This window comes from Nicotiana tabacum, chromosome 22 (genome assembly GCF_000715075.1).
Source record: "Nicotiana tabacum cultivar K326 chromosome 22, ASM71507v2, whole genome shotgun sequence".
Lineage (NCBI taxonomy): Eukaryota > Viridiplantae > Streptophyta > Magnoliopsida > Solanales > Solanaceae > Nicotiana > Nicotiana tabacum.
The window spans coordinates 66,411,875-66,423,020 of NC_134101.1; the positions used below are offsets into that span (position 1 = coordinate 66,411,875).

At 32.3% G+C, this 11,146-nt stretch overlaps 1 protein-coding gene across 1 annotated transcript; it reads left to right on the top strand.

The window, feature by feature from the left end:
* The first annotated feature begins 362 nt into the window (after window positions 1-362).
* On the top strand, window positions 363-1,207 carry LOC107777798 (uncharacterized). Its single transcript, XM_016597972.2, has 3 exons — window positions 363-536; window positions 664-826; window positions 960-1,207. The coding sequence occupies exons 1-3, from the start codon at window positions 412-414 to the stop codon at window positions 1,086-1,088; spliced, it is 417 nt and encodes a 138-aa protein (XP_016453458.1). The 5' UTR covers window positions 363-411; the 3' UTR covers window positions 1,089-1,207.
* The last annotated feature ends 9,939 nt before the right edge of the window (window positions 1,208-11,146 follow it).

Here is an 11,146-nt window from a genome sequence, read left to right on the forward strand (position 1 = left end):
AAATTAATATGATTTAAATTATATCACAAAATTTACAATAATTTATTTTATAAGTGACATCTAAATATTTTTCAGAAGTTAGGGGTATAGAATCTAGACTCTGAACATCTCATTATCTGTTACTAATTTATATTGATTTAATTTAATTGAATAAATAATTTTTACGCTGACCACAGATAATGACGAAATTAATCAGCAATTCATGGGGGAGATGAGATCACAGAAGAGTGACGTGGTCAACACATAGCCTGTTCAACTCATGCATAATGTACACGTGTGCTGCGCCTTTGAGCTCCAATTACACGTGTGTTGTATCATATGTTGTTTTGGCAACATATAAATGCAGCCAATAACGGATCTACTTCTAAAAAGAAGGTAATTAAAAGTGAGGAAAAAAGAAAGAAAGAAAGAATGGCATCAAACTTGGGGCCAGCATATGCATATACAGTGGTGTATGTTAAAGACGTTGCAAAATCTGTCGCTTTTTATGCTAAAGCCTTTGGCTACAACGTTCGCCGCTTAGACGATAATCGCAAGTACGTTGTCAATCTCTATATATCCTCCGTTTGTTTTATTTTTAAATAAATTTCTAAGGTGTATACAGTGTCGTGGTAATTAAAGAGTACTTATTTATGTTATCTTTGTAATTTGACTAATTTGTAGATGGGGAGAATTGGAGAGTGGAGCTACCACAATAGCATTCACGCCTATCCATCAGCACGAGACAGATGACTTAACGGGTCAGGTCCAGACTCCTCATTCCAGGGACGATAGACAACCCGTTGAACTTTGCTTTGATTATGTAGACATCGATGCTGCCTACAAGGTACTCATATAGCTACTCACCAATTTCTCTTTTTCACCTTTCAATATGATAGCTCCAATCAAGTAAACTTGTAATTGGGACCGTTGATTTAATTTTACGTGTTGTTTTTGTGGATTAATTAATGTCAATCCAGAGGGCAGTGGAAAATGGGGCAGTTGCGGTGAGCGAGCCTGAGGAGAAGAAATGGGGACAGAAAGTTGGATATGTACGAGATCTTGATGGTAACATCGTTAGAATGGGAAGCCACGTCGATCCTAAATAGTCGCATTTCTGCTCATCAACGATATTAGGAATACTTTTAGCCGTGTTAATTTAGTTGTGGAATAAATTGTATCCTCACTGTGTAGTGAATACGGAATAAACAGATTTTTTATGTTGTTCCATAGTTTTTCTCCTTTTGTTAAAACTTTAAAAGGCATCCCCTTTACCACTGGAGGCTTAGGTGCGGTCATTATTTTTTTCTGTTCAAGAATTATCAGTTGCAATGCTTGGTCGTGCCTTTGAACTTCAAGGCCGAAGGTGTCCTAATATCTACAGATTTAAGATTAAGGGATAAAGTTCTCCTTGGGTCTCTAATCCAATGTGCTTGCACATGAAAGTGGTGTTCAAATTACCTCCTGAACCCCAGCTTCGGAGTAGAACTTATAAATCTTTAAGAACTCCAAATCCGAGCTTAGTCATAGATAGTTGATTTAAAATGGTGATATTTGCATAATTTGATGGACAAACTAAAGTTGAATTTAAAATTCAAGAAACCTTTAGAAATTATAAGTCGCGTGCGACGTCAATTATATATATTGAATTTGCAGACCTGCACCAAAACGAGACGATCTTTTTAATTTTCATGATGAATTACTTTGGTACTCCGATTATATAACTAAACTCCGTTATTTTTAGTGCCTCGGGAAGAATATATATTGCCCTTTTCCATCAATTAGAAGCCTGCTTTTTCCATCAATTAATTAAACTTGTGGGACGCAATGTCAAAATTTTCTGAACCAACCTTCAAAGCATGAAAGCTAGTTAAAAAAAATGGGAAATGGCTAATTTAAAAGCTCTTTCTTGTTTATAATGCGAATAACCAATCTAAAAGCTTTTCCTTTCCTTATATCTTTTCTGGCGTTATGAGCTTCTTCTCCCTACTACCGAAAGACATGAAAAGAGACAAATGTGGAGCATCTTTTACGAATTTGCAATATGACTGAAAGTTCAATTTATTATAATGACAAGGTGTAAAAGATAATAGTCTAGAATAAGAATAAATGATAAATTTACTTGTAAGATAATATATATATATATATATATATATATATATATATATATATATGCATAACCCACTACATGGGTAACGCGTTTAAAAAAGAACAATCAACTTAATAAGAGGCTAGCCATTTCTCAAGTCTGAGTATCATTGCATCAGTATATATATCAAGTGACTGACTTCTGATGTATTCAACGTTAGAATGCAATTTTTCAGTCAATCTTGTATGCTTTTAACTACTTATCGCCGGGTGAAATCTACAGGATTGCATCAACTCAAACAGGAAACGTTGACGTGAGGCTTTCCTATCTAATTCGGATAAATTGGGTCTTAAAATTGCTTCGAAATAGATACGCTTCAAAATGGATACCAAAATCAGGTGGAAAACAACAAAAAAAAATTGCAAAACAGAAAGAATTGCAAATATATTAAATACTCAACAAATAGGTGGAAAGAAAAGGTATCATGTTCTCTCACATTTGGAATATTATGTCAGGTGCTTGCCTAGTAGGGCCGCTTATCGGGCGGATTGGGCGGTTATTTACTCTTAACGGTTTGGCTTATCGGTTATCGGCTTTTAAATGTATAATCCGCTAGCCACCCGATAAGATATCGGGCGGATTGATATCGGTTTAGCTCTTATCGGACAGTTATCGGGCGGTTTATCGGATTGTTTGCTGACCGCTGTGACTCAAAATAAAATTTCTATGCTCAGCAGACTACATTCCAGTCTATAGAATATGTCACCTAAGAAGAGAGCTAAATAGAAGAAATATAGAGCTACATTCCAGCGTATTTCCCAGTAGAATCATCTCTAGGGATGAGCCTATTAACAACTTATAACTATCAGAAGAAATGGAAGAGAATACTGGGTATAACACATGACATCAAAATTATCTAATAGTAACTAACTGGAATAGTAAATTATAACTAAATGTCTAATAGTAAATTAGTAATAGATAGAGTACTGGAGGTGGAAGAAGGGTTTTTGATTATTTAATATATATATATATGGATAAAATAAAATTTTTTATATATATATATATATATATATATATATATATATATATTTTCTTAACGGGTTAACGGATTATCCATTAAGAAAATTAAAATAATCCGCCCCCAAGCCGATAAGCCGTTAATAAAAAAAATTTAATCCGTTCCCCGTCCGTTAAACCGTTAAACCGACACCAATAAGCCATTAAACTTCGGTTTCGATTTCGGTTCAGTTTTCGATTTCGGTTCGGTTTTGAACACCCCTATTGCCTAGTATCAAATGGGACCATGTTACTGAAGAATTGCAATATTAAAGGCAGGGGCCAATGATATTTGGGGCCTAAAACCATACTTCAACAAGGGGCCTTAGATTTTCGGTATTAAAAAAAATAATTTAGTAAAATTTTATTTAAAATTTATTTTTCTTGTTTTTTGAGATACAAAATTATTAATATTTTATTTATAATCGATCTTTTTACTAGGATCATATATGTTCTAAGATATTATTCCATTCTCTTAGAATTTCCTAATTTTCTGAAAGATTTATGATAGATTTTTCACCAACTTCTTTTTCTTCTTGGATTTCATTATCGTCTAGCTCAATTTTGTTAGTGATTTGTTCACCTATCATAAATTCTTCCATATTTTCTGATTCAAAATTTTTATAGTTCGCTAAAAAATTATCAATAGCTCCTTTTTGGGATAGTATTAAAGTTTTAACTCTTCCCTTTTTTGGTGTTTTAAATACGCGAATTCATATTTTTCTTGTTGATATATTAAAATTCTAATAAATAAATAAAAAGACAATATATACTTAAGAACAAAAGATGTAACATGGGGAAAGCTTGAAAAAAAAAGTGTTGGCAATTGCTTTCTGCTCTCTTATTTGAGAGAATGATTTACGAGACAATAAACTTGTGAGTGTAGAGAGGCCAAAAGGAATATAAAAGATTGAAGTAAAATAATGTTTGAAGAGAGAGTAATAAAGTGATAAAAGCAATGCAGGCTATGTGATAATGGTGATGGTGTATAATTGAGGTAAGAATACACACGTAAAATTTAGGGCCTTTAGGGTGAATTCCAAAAGTAACTATTCTTATTCCCAATATCTCTAGCGGTCCCAAATTATTTTTTTCATGAAAAAATATATTTTTTCTTTGATATACTAAATATTTTTAAATAAAAAATTATTACATATAATTATTTAATATTAAAAATTTCGGCTGCTTTACTATTGGGCCGCCCCTGATTAAAGGCATGCAGTCCGTGAGCAGAAATCACGCTTTTGCAAAATATGAACAGTCGAATTGAATGTTTTTTGTAAATACAATTAAGTCATTTTAATCTAATTAATAACAGATATATTATTTTTTATCACTATCAACGCTTCCATCCAAACATATAATAACTTAATTATAAAATCAGTTTTAACGCATAAATGTATTTTTCTGATGCTTAGTAGCTAAGTACTTTTAATCAGCTAACACAAATGGATTCTAAGTTCTATGCAGCAAAATCTTTTACATTATTCCATTTGGTTCCATTTAAGTACCTGTTTAACCTTTTAAAACAAGCTAAGAATGCATTAATTATCTAATTTTCAAATCTGCCCGTACTTTAATAAATAATTTGTACAACTATTCACAAAGCCTGGGCTATTTGTACATCATGCTCCTTTACAATTTTAAAATTAAGAAAATGACCTTTTTAGATCTCTTATGTATAAAAAAAATAGATCTCTTACGTGTAAAATTAAATCTTTCATGTGTAAAAAAGAAGAAGATAGAGTCATAAAATTAAAAACAAGTTTATAAAGAGCCACAAAACCAATTGACCAAAGAGCCTTTCCATGCACGAGGAGAGATTATAGGTAATTCATTCAAATAATCCTTATATACATTTAGATAATTATGTTGTTAGCTGATTTGATTGATGCAACTATAACAAACCCAATGTAATCTCATAAGTGAGGTCTGAAAAGAGTGGTGTGTATGCAGACCTTACCGTTATTGACGAGCGCAAAACACAGCACAAAATTAATGCTCGTAGTCAAAGATAGTATAGTAAAATATCGTCACAACAGGGATTGAATTTAGACAATATTCGAGTAATTTCTGGCTTATTTGTTATTCAGGATGATCAACACTTGATTTGGGGTGATTACTACTATAATTAACTACTAAATTAAGATTACTAATAATTAGACTTGATCACAGAGAATGAGAGTTGAGCTAAAACGGTTTGTAAACAATATGAGAAATAAGGGTTGCGGCAGGATAGGATATCTATTCGGGATCTAATTCTGGTTGAGTTCACTTCTAATAATTCTCACGAATTCACTCGATAATTAGTTTAAACGTAAGGTCAATATTCCTCTTTCGATTAAATCTAGACTCTACAGAATAACCCAATATGAAGCACTGTGATAATATGCAAGAACACGTTAATGGCGTAGTCTTAGGAAAATGTCTCTCGAATATTCTCCTAAATTAGTTTAATCAACAATTCAGAAAGCTCTTTCCATTATTTAGACAAATCACCAAATTGAACTAACACAAATAATTCACCTTTGTATCCTCACTGTGTAGTGAATACGGAATAAACAGATTTTTTATGTTGTTCCATAGTTTTTCTCCTTTTGTTAAAACTTTAAAAGGCATCCCCTTTACCACTGGAGGCTTAGGTGCGGTCATTATTTTTTTCTGTTCAAGAATTATCAGTTGCAATGCTTGGTCGTGCCTTTGAACTTCAAGGCCGAAGGTGTCCTAATATCTACAGATTTAAGATTAAGGGATAAAGTTCTCCTTGGGTCTCTAATCCAATGTGCTTGCACATGAAAGTGGTGTTCAAATTACCTCCTGAACCCCAGCTTCGGAGTAGAACTTATAAATCTTTAAGAACTCCAAATCCGAGCTTAGTCATAGATAGTTGATTTAAAATGGTGATATTTGCATAATTTGATGGACAAACTAAAGTTGAATTTAAAATTCAAGAAACCTTTAGAAATTATAAGTCGCGTGCGACGTCAATTATATATATTGAATTTGCAGACCTGCACCTTCCAAAACGGGACGACCTCTTTAATTTCCCTGATGAATTACTTTGGTACTCCGATTATATAAGTAAACTCCGTTGTTTTTAGTGCCTCGGGAAGAATATATATTGCCCTTTTCCATCAATTAGAAGCTTGCTTTTTCCATCAATTAATTAAACTTGTGGGACGCAATGTCAAAATTTTCTGAACCAACCTTCAAAGCATGAAAGCTAGTTAAAAAAAATGGGAATGGCTAATTTAAAAGCTCTTTCTTGTTTATAATGCGAATAACCAATCTAAAAGCTTTTCCTTTCCTTATATCTTTTCTGGCGTTATGAGCTTCTTCTCCCTACTACCGAAAGACATGAAAAGAGACAAATGTGGAGCATCTTTTACGAATTTGCAATATGACTGAAGTTCAATTTATTATAATGACAAGGTGTAAAAGATAATAGTCTAGAATAAATGATAAATTTCCATGAGGATAATATATATATATATATATATATATATATATATATATGCATAACCCACTACATGGGTAACGCGTTTAAAAAAGAACAATCAACTTAATAAGAGGCTAGCCATTTCTCAAGTCTGAGCATCATTGCATCAGTATATATATCAAGTGACTGACTTCTGATGTATTCAACGTTAGAATGCAATTTTTCAGTCAATCTTGTATGCTTTTAACTACTTATCGCCCGGTGAAATCTACAGGATTGCATCAACTCAAACAAGAAACGTTGACGTGAGGCTTTCCTATCTAATTCGGATAAATTGGGTCTTAAAATTGCTTCGAAATAGATAGGCTTCAAAATGGATACCAAAATCAGGTGGAAAACAAAAAGAAAATTGCAAAACAGAAAAAATTGCAAATATATTAAATACTCAACAAATAGGTGGAAAGAAAAGGTATCATGTTCTCTCACATTTTGGAATATTATATCAGGTGCTTGCCTAGTATCAAATGGGACCATGTTACTGAAGAATTGCAATATTAAAGGAAGGGGCCAAATGATATTTGGGGCCTAAAGCCATACTTCAACAAGGGGCCTTAGTAAAATTTTATTTATTTTATTTTTTTTGTTTTTTAAGATACAAAATTATTAATATTTTATTTATAATCAATCTTTTTACTAGGATCATATATGTTCTAGGATATTATTTCATTCTCTTAGAATTTCCTAATTTTCTGAAAGATTTATGATAGATTTTTCACCAACTTCTTTTTCTTCTTGGATTTCATTATCGTCTAGCTCAATTTTGTTAGTGATTTGTTCACCTACCATAAATTCTTCCATATTTTCTGATTCAAAATTTTTATAGTTCGCTAAAAATTTATCAATAGCTCCTTTTTGGGATAGTATTAAAGTTTTAACTCTTTCCTTTTTCGGTATCTTAAATACGCGAATTCATATTTTTCTTGTTGATATATTAAAATTCTAATAAATACATAAAAAGACAATATATACTTAAGAACAAAAGATGTAACATGGAGAAAGCTTGAAAAAAAAAGTGTTGGCAATTGATTTCTGCTCTCTTATTTGAGAGAATGATTTACGAGACAATGAACTTGTGAGTGTAGAGAGGCCAAAAGGAATATAAAAGATTGAAGTAAAATAATGTTTGAAGAGAAAGTAATAAAGTGATAAAAGCAATGTAGGCTATGTGATAATGGTGATGGTGTATAAATTAGGTAAGAATACACACGTAAAGTTTAGGGCCTTTAGGCCTTTAGGGTGAATTACAAAAGTAACTATTCCTATTCCCAATATCTCTAGCGGTCCCAAATTATTTTTTTCATGAAAAGATATGTTTTTCCTTTGATATACTAAATATTTTTAAATGAAAAATTATTACATACAATTATTTAATATTAGAAATTTCGGCCCCCACAAATGTGGGGCCTCAAGCAATTGCTTGACTTGTTTTACCATTGGGCCGCCCGGATTAAAGGCATGCAGTCCGTGAGCAGAAATCATGCTTCTGCAAAATATAAACAGTTGAATTGAACGTTTTTTGTAAATACAATTAAGTCATTTTAATCTAATTAATAGCAGATATATTATTTTTTATCACTATCAACACTTCCATCCAAACATATAATAACTTAATTATAAAATCAGTTTTAACATAAATGTATTTTTCTGATGCTTAGTAGCTAACTACTTTTAATCAGCTAACACAAATGGTTCTAAGTTCTATGCAGCAAAATCTTTTACATTATTCCATCTGGTTCCATTTAAGTACCTGTTTAACCTTTTAAAACAAGCTAAGAATGCATTAATTATCTAATTTTCAAATCTGGCCGTACTTTAATAAATAATTTGTACAACTATCCACAAAGCCTGAGCTATTGGTACATCATGCTCCTTTACAATTTTAAAATTAAGAAAATAACCTTTTTAGATCTCTTATGTATAAACAAACAGATCTCTTACGTGTAAAAGTAAATCTTTCATGTGTAAAAAAGAAGAAGATAGAGTCATAAAATTAAAAAGAAGTTTATAAAGAGCCACAAAACCAATTGACCAAAAGAGCCTTTCCATGCACGAGGAGAGATTATAGGTAATTCATTCAAATAATCCTTATATACATTTAGATAATTATGTTGTTAGCTGATTTGATTGATGCAAATATAACAAACCCAATGTAATCTCATAAGTGAGGTCTGGAAAGGGTAGTGTGTATGCAGACCTTATCCTTACCGACGAGCGCAAAACACAACACAAAATTAATGCTCGTAGTCAAAGATAGTATAGTAAAATATCGTCACAACAAGGATTGAATTTAGACAATATTCGAGTAATTTCTAGCTTATTTGTTATTCAGGATGATCAACACTTGATTTGGAGTGATTACTACTATAATTAACTACTAAATTAAGATTACTAATAATTAGACTTGATCACAGAGAATGAGAGTTGAGCTAAAACGGTTTGTAAACAATATGAGAAATAAGGGTTGCGGCAGGATAGGATATCTATTCAGGATCTAATTCTGGTTGAGTTCACTTCTAATGATTCTCACGAATTCACTCGATAATTAATTTAAACGTAAGGTCAATATTCCTCTTTCGATTAAATCTAGACTCTACAGAATAACCCAATATGAAGCACTGTGATGATATGCAAGAACACGTTAATGGCTTAGTCTTAGAAAAATGTCTCTCGAATATTCTCCTAAATTAGTTTAATTAACAATTCAGAAAGCTCTTTCCATTTCTTAGACAAATCACCAAATTTAACCAACCCAAATAATTCAAACATAACCACCAAATTATTCCTCTTTGATTAAATAAACTGGTGAATAAAGTTGCAACAATTCAAAGCTCCATCAACATATTCATACAATTGAACCAAAGTTAAAACTACAAATATCAATCAAACACCATACCCGTCAAACCCTATAGTAAACTACTCCATAACAATGAAAAAAATCATCTAAAAAGGTTAAAGACATAGGCAACATCAATGTTAATAATTCAAAATAAACTCTCATATTGCAACAATTGTTGGTTGAAATCTTGATGAAATCTTGTGTCTTCTTGCGTTAGTTACTCCTCCAATCATTCGTAAGTCAAAAAGTCCCCTCAAAATCGTAATTTTGGTGTATTTATACCATGTAAAGGAGGTCCGGATGAAACTACCATTTTCAAGTTGAAGTGAGAAAATACTCTAATGAAATTGCACAGGCACAACTAGTGGAGAAATTCAGAGAGCAGATTTTTGTCAGGCAGGCTCCATTGCATTGCCGCACCGCGCCTCGCGACGCCCCACACGGTGCGGTAGTGCAAAATTCTCAGATTGAAAGTTTCTTCTCACTTTTTGATATTCAGACTTAGTCCTCAACTCCCGAACGCGATCTCAGTTTAATTCCTTAGGTTTTTACTCAGACTTCAAAGCTCCAGATTATTCAATTTAGCTCCAGAATATCTTCTTAACTCGGAATCATCTCCTACAAGGCATAAAACACGTAATAAGTTCAAACCATCAAATTTAAGCTCAAATACGAATAAAGTGCAATAATTAGAGTGTAAAATATGATCAAAACGCGGGTTTCTAGCCTACCATCAACACCCCACACTGAAACCATTGCCCGTCCTCTAGCAATCAAACTACACTTCACATAAAGATGATTGTTTCATCAAATAACTTCCCTAACTCATCATGCCAAGAATATCTAAAGTATATTAAATACCATACCATAACCACTTAGCCTCAAGACTCAACTCACAAGCACCAAATATTTATTTTTTAAAAACTTGCTCACTTACTCTAACACCGAGACCAAAGACTCTTTCCTTAGCAAATCATGTGCCCTCACACCAAAGATAGAGAGTAGTTTCACACACAATAAAATTCAAGAACAAAAACTTAAGATAGAAAGAATTCACTCACTCTTAGAAATAAAATTCATATGCCACAGATGACGTGCCATAGGCTTGTTCATAGTGTAATACTCTATTAATTTGAGCTTATTTAGTCAAAGATCAAGTAGGACTTTATTTGGTTGTAATGTAGGCTGCGGGACGAGTAGGATGCAATTTGAATAAGAGTGACTACACCTCTCTGAGTACTTTAATACATACAATTCACAATCTAAACCCTACACATGTGTTGAACCACTCCCCAACCTTCACAAAATAGTACCAAACTCCCAATTTCTTTAATCAGAAATAAGAAGAGAACTACCACTAGTAAGGAATTGATTTTTTTTCTTTCTAATACATAGACAAACTCTTTTTTTTTTCTTTCAAAGTTCTGCTTTTATTCCAAGTAAATTCATTTTTTCTTTTTCAATTCCTTACAAGTGTCTAGCTCTCACAAGTTTTAAAATATTGTACCTTTCTCTATTTTTCTCGGTTCTACTCAAAAAGCCCACCATACCTCCACTTAACTTTTAATGAGGTCATAATAATTTCAAGTGCTCAAGAGAGGTAAAAGGTTCAAACAGATAATCAATTCAAACAAAGGGGTCAGGCTTATAGTGTGGTTGTCAAAGAAATAGGATTACATGCTCAAAT